We start from the raw sequence: 15,073 nt of genomic DNA on the forward strand, positions 1-15,073 counted from the left end.
ACGTCCAGCAAATCTATATTTTCATCTTGCCTTTCCCACAGGTCAAGCGGCTCATGTTGTTCCTCCTCCTTTTCTGTGCACAGGTCTCAATGAAGACCAGAGTATCTGCCTCCAGACCTGCCACAGTCTGCAGGTCCTCTCCTCCTCTCTGTCCACGGAGCTGCTGCAGAGGTCAACATCAAACTAAACTCCAGCACTAACTGCTCTCAGGAAGGCATTTACATTTGGTAATGATTCCCTCTGCTCTGTTCTCCTATCAGGTGTGTGGATGTGTGCAGAGTGCAGTTGGTGCACTCAGCAGTGAGGGTGAGGCAGGCCTACGGCAAGCTGCTCAGGACAATCCCCCTCCATGTGGCTTTAAGGTAAGATTCAGCTCTCCACATGCCAACTCTGTTTGACTAAATGATATTACAACTGGAAACACCATGACTGTGTACCAGCTGGTCTATTGAATTAAACACTTTTTGTTTTGTTCAACTAACTCAATATGAATATATGCACTATATAAGTTAGTTGAAGTTATAAATCAGTGTTTCCCCTAGGATGGAGTCATAGCAGCGGTGCTAAGGCACGTGGGCGCAGCATAATGTGAGCGCGGAGTGCGTGGAATTTTTTAGTGTGCGCGAAGTGCGCCCCGCCAATTTGTTTCTGTGTCAGCACAAGGCTCTTGAGGCCTAGTACCAGGGCCGGTTCTAGCCAATTTGCTGCCCTAGGCGAGATTTTATATGTAAAGAATAAATAAAATCTCTACAAAAGACAAATACACTACAAAAACTGAAACGTATTGACATAGGTAATATACGTCAACATGGCTTCAAATGTATTCAGTATTGTATGAACATGTTTGAATTGGGGGGTGGACGTCACATCCTCTAGGGGGGTCCGGGGGTATGGTTCAATCTGGTAAACTTTGAGCACACAATTACTAGAGACTAGATCTAGGGGGTACAACTCTAAACACCCATATGAAAAAGATCGGTTTACATTTTAATAATCAAATAAGTATGTGAACATAACCAATAACCTACCATAGCCAATACCAAATAAATGTAGCTTGTTTTATTTTTGTTGTTCATTCATATCTTATTTGACCTAGTTAACGTTTATTTATTCATGGATATTTTTGTACCTCTCCAACTATAGCGACAGCAGGAAACAAACAAAGTCTTTGAGAGGCTGAGGCCGGGCCTGTTTGATGTTGTATGACACGCTAAAAAAGTACTTGCTGAGATCAAAAGCTCTGTTTCATTGTATTGTAGTTTAATGACAAAAAACTTGGTTCTCAGACATAGAGATTGTTATAATAATCAAAGCAATCGTAAATCTTGCGGTCAACAAAAAAGTACAACGGCCCTGTGTCACCCTCTCTTCCACACACACCTCACGCAGGTGAACAGGATTATGAGTGCCGCCCATATCCATGTGACCCAAGCTAACCAATCAATAGTGATCAAACAAATATCTTATATTAAAACATAAAGGATTACTAAACACGTTTCATGGCTCCTACACCAACTTTAAACGATATTTTTGGTTTACTGTCCTATAGTATACATTGGAATGATTTCAAACCTGTTTTTATTTATCCTAATAATTATAAAGGAGTGCCTTGGAAATATGTGTTTACATAATTTGTGGTCAAAACGTTTGAGACCCACTGAGATACTTTGACTAAAATTAACTATCTAAACACTCAGAGTCCTTACCTCACTGAGCTTCTCAGTCTGACAGGAGAGCTCTCCTCCACCCTGGTTGTAGAAACATCTACTTCTTATATCCGTTAGCGCAGCTAGCACCAGATTCTAATAACAACAGCGCCGGTACCGGTGCGCCCTCTCTCTCTCTCCCTCGCTCGCTCTCGCTCCCATGCTCGCACTTTGGCAGTGAGCTGCGGGCGCCAGATAAGCCAACATCCCCCATTTTCATCACTTACATCACTTACATCGTACAGGGCAAATGAAACGTGTAACCGGGGTGAAAAGGGTGTTACGTTTACTTAATTATGAATGTTGTTACATCAAGGCCAAACATTTGGATGAGCGCCAACGGTCAAATGTTTTTTCCCTCCAAGAGATGTCAGCGCAGCGCCTCCCAGATCTGGCGCCCTAGGCGACCGCCTGTGCCAAAAATCGGCCCTGCCTAGTATATACAGTGGCAATGTCTCAACATTTAGCAAAAATACACCTTTATTGAACATACACCTTTATTGAACATACAAACACAAATCCACATAACAAACAATCAAAAATGAAAAAGGGTCGCCAATTATTATTATTTTAATAAATAAAAAAAATGTAAACAAATTGTTTGGGTACCTGGCTGGCGCCCCCTAGCAGCGGCGCTGCGCCGCCACTATTTGTATATAGTGGAAACACTGTAAATAATAATCCTCCTGTGAGTTATTCAATTGTTATCCGTTAAGGCGTAATAACAAAAAAGAAATGTGATAAATTGGTTTAGAAAGTAAATAAACCAAAAACACTCCAAGTCATGTACAGGGACTAAAATGATAATACATTACAAGTTTAGACTGAAGGAGTCATGTCCTAAGGAAAATAATTTTCTGGTTTTTAATCTCTTAATTGCTCCAATTTATGATATTCAAATGGTTTAACACAAGACAGGTGTCAATGAATGTGTCTAGTGTATGACTTGATGATTGTGTTTCCCCACAGTAACCACAGCCACCCTGAGATGAGGGAGATCTCTCTGGCCATCCGTCACAACATGAGCCGAGCTCCCAGCACCACCTTCCACCCCCAGGACTTCAGCGACCTCATCAGCTTCATCCTGTACGGAGTCCTGCACCGCGGGGGGTACGTCACGGTGACGGAGGCATTTCAAACAACCTCTGTTACTGTTCTCTTACTGTCTCAGACATTTTGAAATAAAGTCAGTCAACCTTCTAGCAAACATAATGTTCATCCATTAGAAGAGAGAACAGTGGAGTATTTTTCTTCTTCAGGAGATCAAGTTGATATTTGAATAATACACCATTATTAAAAAGATTCCCCACAACCACTGCGTAATTGTCCATTACATTTACATATAATATAAATGTGTCTTTGGCACTGGCAAGTAAGATGAAATGAATACGTGCAGAATGGTTTGTTCTTCCACTGTTTTGGGTTAATTAAAGTATATCCAGTTTCTGGATGGCTCAGTCATGGATCCCAGCGAGTCCCTCTGCAGATGAATGTGCGTACCATAACAGAATGTCTTTTAATGCTGAGCTTCTCTTTCCTGTCTGACAGGAAGGACCCCTGGCTGGAGCGCCTGTACTACAGCTGCCAGCGGCTGGAGAAGAGGGACGGCCGAGCGGCTGCAGACAGCTGCAGGCCGGGGGTGGTGCCGCGGGTGCTGCTGAAGACCGAGGCGGTGATGTGGCAGTGGGCCGTGTGGGAGGCTGCTCAGTTCACCGTGCTGTCCAAACTCAGAACCCCGCTGGGCCGCGCTCAGGACACCTTCCAGACCATCGAAGGTAGGAAGTCCAGATCCTCTGTGTGTCACAGGCACATACAATTCATTTTACATTACATTGCATTTAGCTGACGCTTTTATCCAAAGCGACTTACAATAAGTACATTCGACCAGGAAGACACAACCTTGAAGAAAACAGAATCTTATAAGTACATCAGGTTTCATAGAGCCAAACATTTCAAGTGCTACTCAACTGGCTTTAGATAAGCCAGTCCTTTATTAGTATATAAGTGCTTTGTTAGCAGTTCTTTGTTAGTAATTCTATCGCTCGAAGTGGAGTCGAAAGAGATGAGTTTTCAGTCCGGAAGATGTGTAAGCTATCTGCTGTCCTGATGTCAATGGGGAGCTCATTCCACCATTTTGGAGCCAGGATCATTTGGGTTTCAAGCCTTTTTTATCTTGGAATGCTATAGTAGGTTGTTACAAACTAATGAGGCTCATGTGCATACGCCATTGTGGGTATAAGGGGACACCTCAGAATGTGTGTGATGTGGTCAATATGCGAAAGCCACCTATTAAGCAAAATACATTCTGATAAAGTTTTTTTTTTTTTTTAAAAGAGAGGCAGGGGTCAATACACAGATTTTTAAATCACTCTGCTGTGTTTGAGAGATCGTAGGGAAATTATCCAATTTCACATAATTGGTCCAAAGAAATATGATTTAGTTGCTGCAATGAATTTGCCATTGTTGAGTATCTGAACCTGCAAAGTAGTGTCTGGCTTATTCAGGAGATACTCTTCCTTGACAGTTGGTGACAGTACAGTAGGTAGCGCATTAATGACCTTGTTAATAAAAGATAGTAGAATGAAGTGATGCGCGGGATGTAGGGACAAGACGAACAGTAAAGGATACATATTTGAGAAGGGAAAATGCAGACTCTAAATTGGGTCCCAGACACAATTGTAACCCAGAGGAAAAGCTTAGGATGTGTGGTGATTTATCTTACATTTGGATTTACTTTACAAAATGTGTTTTCATGTTCAAAATGTACATTGTTTTCCTTGAACAGAAAAACAAGTTGAATGTGCTGTAGTTCAAAATGTATATTTTCTGTATGTATAGAGGCATGTTGTTATTGTCTAATTGTACAATGCTTTGGTAATACTGTAAGTCATTATGCCAGTCCCCTGTTGGACATGACTTGGAGACGGTGTGGTTCACAGGGTCTCAAAGCTCCCTTCATTCTCCACCCTCTGTGTTTCAGGAATGATCCGGAGCCTGGCGGCCCACAGTCTGAACCCGGAGCAGGATGTGGGAGCCTGGGCCGGGACTGGGGGGGACGGAGATGGTCACCACTCCAATCAGCTGCGCCTGGCTCTGCTGCTGCAGTATGTGGAGAACCTGGAAAAGCTCATGTACAACGCCTACGAGGGCTGCGCCAATGCTCTCACTGCCCCCCCGAAGGTGTGCAACCTGAAGCTCCATACTCCACAGCCTCTTCAGCACTAACATTCAGAAGGAGTGCTGAGACCTTAGAAGACAATTGAAATATCAGTCATTAATAAAGAAGGCGTTTATTAGCTTTAAGGAATATTCCCTTCTCCTGTGCCCCAGGGTATCAGGACGTTCTTCTACACCAACCGGCAGACGTGCCAGGACTGGCTGACGAGGATCCGCCTAGCGCTGATGAGAGTCGGGCTTCTGTCGGGCCAGCCAGCAGTCACCATTCGCCACGGCTTCGACCTGCTGACAGAGATTAAAAACAGCAACACGCAGGTCGGTACAAACACACTAACTCATGCTCTACCTTCAGAGGCTGCAGATGTTTTGTTGCAGGTCGTAGCCTGCACACAGGAAGCCCAGTTAGTCTCTGAAGCTTCTGTGGAACTTCAGGGTGTATAGTTCACATAGTAAAGTGATACTGATTATAAGGGGGTGGGGTCTCTAGGAAATCAGGTTGTTAGGGTTTACTCAAGATTTGAATGTGTCTTGATTAAGGAACCTGGGAACTATGTGTAACATAGTGACATCACTTTGTGACACTCAAGCTATTGGCTAGCACTCCATCCCATTTTAAGTGATAGGCTAAGGGGCTAAGCGGATGACCAATCACAACGGAGCCGGCCAGCTAACCAATCAGAGCAGACTGGTTTCAGACAGAGGGTGAAAAGAGGTGCTGCAGCACAGGCAGTATGAGACAAATAAAGAGCTTTTTGAACATTAAAGCATGGAGACATGTAGAGACACTACATACTGATATACACCTGAACATCAGCAAAATAGGGCCCCTTAAGTAAATACTTAATATAGATAAGGACTGATTTCAAAATTATACTTTTTAAAAGAAACAATTTAGCCCATTAGGCTACAAGCTACAGACATTACTGACAAACATATTAAAAGCTACCAAACAATCACACTACTTCCAGTTTAGGAGTACATATATAACACCCTAACCCTTTTGAGGTTCTGGACAGCCATAAACAGAGGCAGTAAAGTTGGATGGCAAAATAAACAAAAACAAATCTATTCCAATCAATTTCATTAAAAAGCTCAATTGTAACACACTAGAACTAGTTTTTTCGATCGATACCTTTAAAGACATCCAGCACACATACCTAGCACTAGTGATTTAGATTACACAGGGGTGTGGTTATCTGATGGTATAAACTAGTAGACTAATTGCATGTTCTGCCTCTCAGGGTCCAGAGATGGAGGTTCCTCTGACGCTGCTGGTGGAGGCTCTGTGTGAGCTGCGCTGTCCAGAGGCCATCCAGGGCCTGGCCGCCTGGAGCCTCAGCACCACGGGCCGAAACCTGGGCTGGCTGCCCTCCGTGGCCCTGCAGGCGGAGGGACGGTGAGCAGCCCCACCTCACACACACATCCTCAGGGCTAAGCATATCCATGTGATTGGTTTGGCTATTTGGTTCCTCTATTTAAAAGTGTGTGTTTGTGTGTTCAGGTTTGAGAAGGCAGCTCTGGAGTATCAGGATCAGCTGTCTGCTGCCACAGGGATGGACTACAGCATCAAAAGCCCAGAATGCAGTCTGCTCAAAATCTCCAGCAACACCAGCAGCCCCAAACACACCAGCAACGGTAACCAGAGATATCCACAGTATACGCAGGCCAACTACTCTGTTCTTACATCTGCACCGCACTCACTATTTCTACATTGTAGTTAATGACCCCGAAATTTAAATAAGTTACAAAGATAAATTAATTTGCTAATAGTATAAGGGCCATCAATAGAGCGGTGCAGTGACAGCGTATTTTTGTAGACGGCCCGGAGGTTCGGAATGGCTCCCTCGACAAAAAGCAATGGGATTCTTTCATTGGATTATTGCAGTAAATAATCTCTCTTGCAAAAACACATTTATGATACTTACATATTTTGTGATCGGCAGAAGTAAAAAGCTAACGTTAGGCTATAAAGCAGTGGTCACCAACCTTTTTAAGCCCAAAATCACCGACATCGGCCTAGGTGAAAGGCGAGATCTACCTATTGCAGAATTGAGTGAAAAAGACGGCCCAGACAGTGCTTCCAATTTGAGGCCTTTTATACTGTATAGGCTAATTGCATCTGCATTACTGTTACAATGAAGGCTCCATAATCAGCTCACGGCATATAGGCAGGGGTAAAGTGCTATTTTTTATGAGTGGGGGGCGGACCTCACCTCCTCTAGGGGGGTCCTCACCTCCTCTAGGTCCTCACCTCCTCTAGGGGGGTCCGGTGGGATGTTCCCCCGGGAAGATTTTTTTTTAAACATTGAAGTTGAAAGCATCAATCTGGTGCACTTTGAGAGCAACATGAAGAGATCTATGGATACATCTCTCAACACCCAGATGAAACAGAACTGTAAACAGATTTACTTTTTCTTTATGGATATTTTACAAATCACTCCCCTTTTAAACTTTATTGTTGTTTTACTGCCATATAGTATTTTATACCTGTTTTTCATTTATTCTCTTATTGTTTGTATAACTATAATGATCATATGAAGGTGTGCCGCGGAAATAATCTTTTGAATAATTTGTGACAAAACCGTTCTAAACACTCAGAGTCCTTTAGCTCACCTGAGCCCCTCAGTCTGACAGGAGAGGACTCTCCTCCAGCTTGTTGTGGAAACAGCTCCTTATGTCCGTTAGTACAGCTAGCTAACCAGATGCTAACATCACGGTCCCCGCCAGCACCGGTCCCTCTCTCCTCTCTCCCTCTCCCTCTCTCCCTCTCTCTCTCCGTCTATCACACTAAATGCGCTATTGCCACACACACACAGAGCCGAGCTTGAATGACACAAGCACACGTGTATTTCCATGCAACTCTCTGATTGGTCTGGTGACTTGCCTCTGTTGCATTCACTGAACACGAGAAATTCACGTAAAGCACGGTTAATGTATTATATTATTGAGGTGTCTCAAATATACGTCAATCAAGTGGCACCTGCTAACGGGGTGGTGGATGATAGGTTTACATCTAAAAACGTATTTTTCAAACATTATTTTTATTTTATTTTTCTTTCTTTTGTTACTTTTTTTTTTAACGGTCTGCGATCTACCCCGCACCACACTCGACTGGTTGGCGACCACTGCTATAAAGGAACAGCATCACTAGCTAAAGGCGTCTAAAGTTAGGCGTGATGACGTTTCTCATTTAGACACTTGTTGGTAACCAAGTGTTTAATCTCTTCAGCTTGTTTTAACCATAGACCTTATTTCAGACTTATAACCAAAAGAACATAACAAAACGAACTAATGCCCAGGTATAAGACTCATTCCTGCACCACCCTATAACTTACTCTGTGTAGCAGAAATGTGATGAAGCAGTCACTAACATCCCCATCATATCAGCTAGTTGTAAGATCAATAAAGTCAGTGAACGTAGAGTTGCCAGGTCCTTAGCTTCACCACCACTAACAATAATGTCTTTATTTTAGCTTGTGTATGATTTGTTAGATACTATTGTTAAGACTAACGTCGTCATTGGACTGCTGCTTTTAATAGTTTTTTTTTGGGCGGGTTCCTCTAAAAGGGGACAACAGGAAGACGGTGCTGCTGAAGTCCAGCGAGTGCTCTCCTGAGGTGATCAACTTCCTGGCCAACAAGGCGTGTCAGTGTTACGTGGCGCTCTGTGATTGGTCCTCTGTGAAGGAGTGGCAGGCCGCCGTCAACGGCCTCAAACAGAACTCCACCAACCCCGTCGGCATTAACCTGAGGACGGACTTCAACTACATCCAGGCGCTGAGCCGCTTTGAGGAGGGGGACCTGGCGGAGTGTGGGGCTCAGCTGGAGCTGCTGCCGGGGGAGGACTGCAGCGCGCTGAGCAGCAGCAAGGACAAGCTGGGTGAGAGACGGCACACACACACTCTTTGAACTGTAAATACTGTAGCTTTTTATACTAAAAGATGAAATGTAATCGTGTTTAATGGTATTTATAGTAGCTTTAAAGAGTTTGTTGTGGCAATTTAGCACTCACAACAGGAAAGAATGAAACAGAGGAATCAATAAAACAAACAGATATAGTTGATCAATCATTTTGTTGTACAACAATCAATAATAATGAGGAAACATTACCTTTGCTCTCAAGCAGTGATAGTAATGCTCCAGACTAAAAATATCTTGTGTACTTTATACATGTAAAACCCACACGAACATACACTTGAACATACAGCTAACACACGAACATAGATTAGAGCAGGGGTACTCAAATACAAATCTTAAAGGTCCAAAATAAATGTTTCAATAAGACAAAGGTCCGTTTATTACGGTCATTCAAACTTTTAAACAATTGCAACAAGATTCTTAACACGAGGTTGCAAAAACAAAAAGTACTCTGTATGGAGCAGTTTTCATTGTTATTGTGTCTGTGCTTGACCCCTCAGAGTCACAGTGTAAGAGCTGCACAGTTATGAATAAAGGCAGCTGCACCCTCTTTCATTCAGCATTCCCATTATTGCTTTATAAATGTCTTGCCCCCTTGTGTGTCCACTGAGGTTCGTCAGGCCCAACACATCTTCAACAAACTCCCCCTTTGCCTCATCATAAAAACTCACAAACACCAGCAACTGAGCATTGTCAGTGGTGTCAGTGGACTCATCCACAGCTAAGGAAATGCACTGTGCATTTTTTATTCCATCACAAAGCTGATGAATCAAATCACCAGCCAGTATTTATGTTCTTCTGGTTGCTGTGGAATCTGAGAGGGGGATTTGCTTGATTTGACCTGTTATTTCCTCTTTGTGTTTGCCTTCAACATGGTCTCCATCACTTCAGTCATGCATTCTTTTATACTGCAGTTATTATCCAGTGGAAAGTCCTTACCTACTGGCCTAGTTCAATCAAAGTGGTTACTTTGTTTTGGCTGGGCAGTGTAGTTTTACACACCGTCTTATTTGACTTTCTCAGGACTTAAAACAGTTTTTTGGGGGCAGACCCCCTCAAAGAAAACAATATATTTACACACGTAAGGTCATCATCTTAACAGTTTTGTATGCTCATCCGTGAGCAGAGCATCAAGTTGACATGTCTATTACAGCTGAATGCGGCGATTACCATCTTGTTCAGCAAAACGCCTCACAAACGTATTAAGATCAACAGCTTTAGTGCGTTTTGATTCAATGCTGAGTACAGCCACACTGACAGTCTCTTCTCTGTCAGTGTAGACCGCAAATACCTCATTCCTTCAGTGCTTGGGTCCGAATGCTTCTCGTTTTGCGCCGTTCAAATTAAATTGCCGGCAATCATATTTCCACGCTCGCGCCAGGACCGGGGGAGGGGTTACATGACGTGTATCTTGTGCTGCATTCACTTGCACTCGGACATTAGAGACTTCCTCTCATAAATGTCCGATGAGCCACAACTTTTCTTTCAAAACAAAGCTGCCAACTGGGGTGGCAGCTGGGGTGGCAAGGCCTATCAGTTGCCACCCCGGTAGGTGAAACTAGGCTACTAGCTACAGTACAGATGGAACTAGATGAGCTGTTAACTCTCGCTCTGACTCAGACAGGTTGAAAGAGACGAGACACACATTTTTCCCACCCGCAGTCCGCGAAGACCCGCCCTACTGTGCCTCTGATTCGCAGATTGTTTGGGGGGAAAAAACGCTGACGGGATGCTGAATGTGATTGGACCAATGCGTTGACAGACACACACAGACAGTGGAACAGGACATGCAGAGCGCTGTTTGCAGTCTATGGACATAGCGGATCATTTTGACTCGTTGCGTTGTGGCGATGTCTCGCAGATAACACAGATAATACAGGTAATACATATGAAAAGTATAATTTGCTCAGAGTCCAGAGACAGTTGTGGTTCGGTCCGGATCCGGACCGGAGTCCGGACTTTCAGGATGCCTGGATTAGAGAGACCAGGAAGAAAAATGGTTATTATTGTGTGTGTGTGTGTGTGTGTGTGTGTGTGTGTGTGTGTGTGTGTGTGTGTGTGTGTTGGTTGTGTGTGTGGTGTGTGTGGTGTGTGTGTGTGTGTGTTGTGTAGAGTGTGTGGTGTGTGTGTTTGTGTGTGTTGTGTGTGTGTGTGTTGTGTGTGTGTGTGTGTGTGTGTGTGGGTGTGTGTGTGTGTGTGTGTGTTGTGTGTGTGTGTGTTTAGTGTGTGTGTGTGTGTGTGTGTGTGTGTTGTGATGTGTGTGGTGTGTGTGTGTGTGTGTGTGTGTGGTGTGTGTGTGTGTGTGTGTGTGTGTGTGTGTGTGTGTGTGTGTGTGTGTGTGTGTGTGTCTGGTGCTAGCGAGCTACGCTAACAGATATAAGGAGTTTTTTCAACAACAAAGTGGAGGAGAGTCCTCTCCTGTCAGACTGAGAGACTCAGTGAGCTAAAGGACTCTCAGTGTTATCTCACTGGGTCTCAAACTATTTGGTCACCATTAATGTAATCAATTATTTCCGAGGCACACATTTATATGATCATTATAGTTATAAAAAAATAAGAGAATAAATGAAAAACAGGTATGAAATACTATGACAGTAAAAAAAGGATGATTTATAAAATATCCATAAAGAAAAAGTAAATCTGCTTACAGTTCTGTTTCATATGGGTGTTGAGAGATGTATCCATAGATCTCTTAATGTTGCTCTCAAAGTGCACCAGATTGATGCATTTAACTTCAATATTTAAAAATAAATCTTCCCGGGAGAGCTTTCCCCCGGACCCCCCTATGTGAGGTCCACACACCACCTATAAAAATAGCACTTTACCCCTGCTTACACCTATATGCGGCCGTGAGCTGATTGTCGAGCCTTCATTGTAACAGTCGCGGGTACACTGTGTATATGCGTGGGGATTGTTGCAGTAGAAAGTTCCACTGTAGCGACCAGTACATTAATGGGAAACCCTAAATGTTTGAGCACCCTCTTTGAAACGTCAAGCTACCCCACAGCACCCCCAAAATAAATCTCTGCCGCCGCCACTGAGCCTGACTTGTGTTGGGGGGGCCCGACTTTTTTTCTCCAAAGGGGGGGCCTGACAGAAAAAGTTTGGGAACCACTGGATTAGTCAATATGTTAATATGTTCCAGATGTCGAAAGCTCATTATCTCATGACGTCTTTAGGAGTAATTCACATCTTATCAGGATATGAATTTCCCAATTAACAAAGCATATACAGTGGGACAAAAAAGTATTTAGTCAGCCACCAATTGTGCATGTTCTCCCACTTAAAAAGATGAGAGGCCTGTAATTTTCATCCTAGGTATACCTCAACTATGAGAGACAAAATGAGAAAAAAAGAAAATCACATTGTCTGATTTTTAAAGAATTTATTTGCAAATTATGGTGGAAAATAAGTATTTGGTCAATAACAAAAGTTCATCTCAATACTTTGTTATATATGCTGAAAGACCCAGCCACGTTTCATCTTCAATGCCCTTGCTAATGGAAGGAGGTTGTCACTCAAAATGGAGCCCCAGATCGAGGGAGATTATCAGTGGTCTTGTATGTCTTCCATTTTCTAATAATTGCTCCCACAGTTGATTTCTTCACACCAAGCTGCTTACCTATTGCAGATTCAGTCTTCCCAGCCTGGTGCAGGTCTACAATTTTGTTTCTGGTGTCCTTTGACAGCTCTTTGGTCTTGGCCATAGTGGAGTTTGGAGTGTGACTGTTTGAGGTTGTGGACAGGTGTCTTTTATACTGATAATGAGTTCAAAGAGGTGCCATTAATGCAGTTAACAAGTGGAGGACAGAGGAGGCTCTTAAAGAAGAAGTTACAGGTCTGTGAGAGCCAGAAATCTTGTTTGTTTGTAGGTGACCAAATACTTATTTTACCGAGGAATTTACCAATGAATTCATTTAAAAATCCTACAATGTGATTTCCTGGATTCTTTCCCCCCATTCTGTCTCTCATAGTTGAAGTCTACCTAGGATGAAAATTACAGGCCTCTCATCTTTTTTTAAGTGGGAGAACTTGCACAATTGGTGGCTCACTAAATACTTTTTTGCCCCACTGTATATACGTTTGCACATGAACACACATACAATTTTCCTTACATTAACTAACACACAAACCTCTATAATGATTATAATCTTATCAGCCTCTTTGTACTTCCTCTCACCCCTAATAATTGCGAAGGAGACGATGGGCCTCTCTAAATCTGGAAACTGTAATTCAATAACATAAAGTTATTATATAGTTATATTGAGAAGCCTGACATAACAAGTTAGATTGCATATTAGTTGTGTCAGCATTTCGGTTACAAATAATTTGTGCTGTTTAATGTGACCAAGTAAGAGTAAGCTTTTTTTTTATTGAACAATTGTGTTCATGGCAGATTATATTAACTGGATAATATGACCAGAGAGATGCTGAGGTGTACTTGAGCAAGTCACCAAACCCCTTACTCCTCTGGGGGAGTAAGGGGTTTGGTGGGTTTACACCTTTTTAAATAATGTGTAAAGGTCCTATTTGTACAAATGCATGTGTGAATTTCCGGCCTGTGTGTGAATGAATGTCAAATAACATTGAATTTACCCTCATTGATTCATAAAGTATGTCTTCTTGCTACAATACTGCTTTATTGATAAAGCACTTTAAAACCTCTAGACCAGTGCTTCTCAAAGTGTGGTCCGCGGACCACTGGTGGTCCGTGAGCGCCCCCTAGTGGTCCGTGAGTATATTGGTAAAATTTCACATTTGAAATAAATAAATACATTTAAGTTTTTCGCACTCTCGTGGGAATATCTCCGCAATGGAGTGAGCTTAAGTTTCACTTTCGATTGCATGATATAGCCCAGATAAACACCTTCATCACACATGTTGCCACTTGTTTGTACCATTTTCAGGCGATTTGTAAAAAACGATGTGTTTTTGGATATTTGTGGAGTCCTCGAGTGTTTTTTTATTGGTTAAGTGGTCCTTGGTATGAAAAAGTTTGAGAAACACTGCTCTAGACCAAAGTGCAGTTCAGAGAAATATATATTTAGAATAAACAAGAATACAACATTATACCATTTAAATGCAACATTCTAAACAGGGTCGACAGAAAGGAGGAAAGGTGAGTTTTAAGAAGCGATGAAAAAAAAGAAGAAGAAAAACAGACAATGTAGAGGCCTGTCTAATGTGAAGAGGAATGATCGGTCCACAGTTTAGGGGCTGCAGCAGCGAAAGCAACCCCGTCAGCATCACCCTGAGGACAGATTTGGATGAGTTTGTTCTTCTAAATGTTCTTGTGTGCTTTTCTGGTCAGATCTGAAGCGGCTGCTGCCCTCCATCAGTCCTGATCCTACGGAGCTACAGAGAGCCATCGAGGTGCAGCTCCTCCGCAGCTCTGTGAGCGCCATGAGCAAAGCCCTGCAGCAGGAGCAGAGGACCGCAGCCAACCCAGAGTGAGTAGCCTATAGGGGAAAGCAGAATCCCTCATCGGTATAGCTTTGACTCAACAGATGTAGTTTGTATGATGTCCGACCCTGCCATGGTTTGTATTTATGGAGGTTTTTATAGTTGTTCTGAAAGGCCTCACTGAAAGGAAACCATAGTGTTGCACTTGGTTGTAAACACAGTGCCATCATTCTGCAACCAATGCCTACAATTGAATGATCCAATGCCAGTATCTTTGACGGCACCAGTTTCTACACTAATTGGTACTAGGTTATTTTAGTCCCTCCTTTTTTTAAATTACATTGCATTTAGCTGACACTTTTATCCAAAGCAACTTACAATAAGTGCATTCGACCAAGAACATACAAACTTGAAGAAAACAGAATCATCAGGTTTCATAGAGCCAAAACATTTCAAGTGCTACTCAACTGGCTTTAGATAAGCCAGTCCTTTGTTAGTATATAAGTGCTTTGTTAGTAATTCTATCGCTCGAAGTGGAGTCGAAAGAGATGAGGTTTCAGTTTGCACCGGAAGATGTGCAAGCTATTTGCTGTCCTGATTTCAATGGGGAGCTCATTCCACCATCTTGGAGCCAGGATAGCAAACCCACGTGTTTTTGCTGATGGGAACTTGGGTCCCCCTCGCAGTGAGGGTGCAGCGAGCCGTTTGGCTGATGCAGAGCGGAGTGCACGTGCTGGGGTGTATGGTTTAACCATGTCATGGATGTAGGAAGGGCCAGATCCATTCGCAGCATGGTACGTAAGTACCAGTGTCTTGAAGTGGATTCTAGCAGTTACTGGAAGCCAGTGAAGGGAGCGGAGGAGCGGAGT

The 15,073-nt window shown here is 43.0% G+C and overlaps 1 protein-coding gene across 1 annotated transcript in view; it reads left to right on the forward strand.

Annotated features, from left to right (window-relative positions):
* The window catches only part of smg1 (SMG1 nonsense mediated mRNA decay associated PI3K related kinase), a 101,013-nt gene that overhangs the window by 39,715 nt on the left and 46,225 nt on the right, over positions 1–15,073 (forward strand). Inside the window, 10 exon segments of the mRNA XM_034236815.1 lie at positions 84–171; positions 261–362; positions 2,676–2,816; positions 3,255–3,481; positions 4,687–4,886; positions 5,037–5,198; positions 6,125–6,279; positions 6,385–6,518; positions 8,452–8,763; positions 14,113–14,251. Coding sequence (XP_034092706.1) covers positions 84–171; positions 261–362; positions 2,676–2,816; positions 3,255–3,481; positions 4,687–4,886; positions 5,037–5,198; positions 6,125–6,279; positions 6,385–6,518; positions 8,452–8,763; positions 14,113–14,251 — 1,660 coding nt within the window.

The sequence above is a fragment of the Gymnodraco acuticeps genome, unplaced genomic scaffold (genome assembly GCF_902827175.1).
Source record: "Gymnodraco acuticeps unplaced genomic scaffold, fGymAcu1.1, whole genome shotgun sequence".
Taxonomy (NCBI): Eukaryota; Metazoa; Chordata; class Actinopteri; order Perciformes; family Bathydraconidae; genus Gymnodraco; species Gymnodraco acuticeps.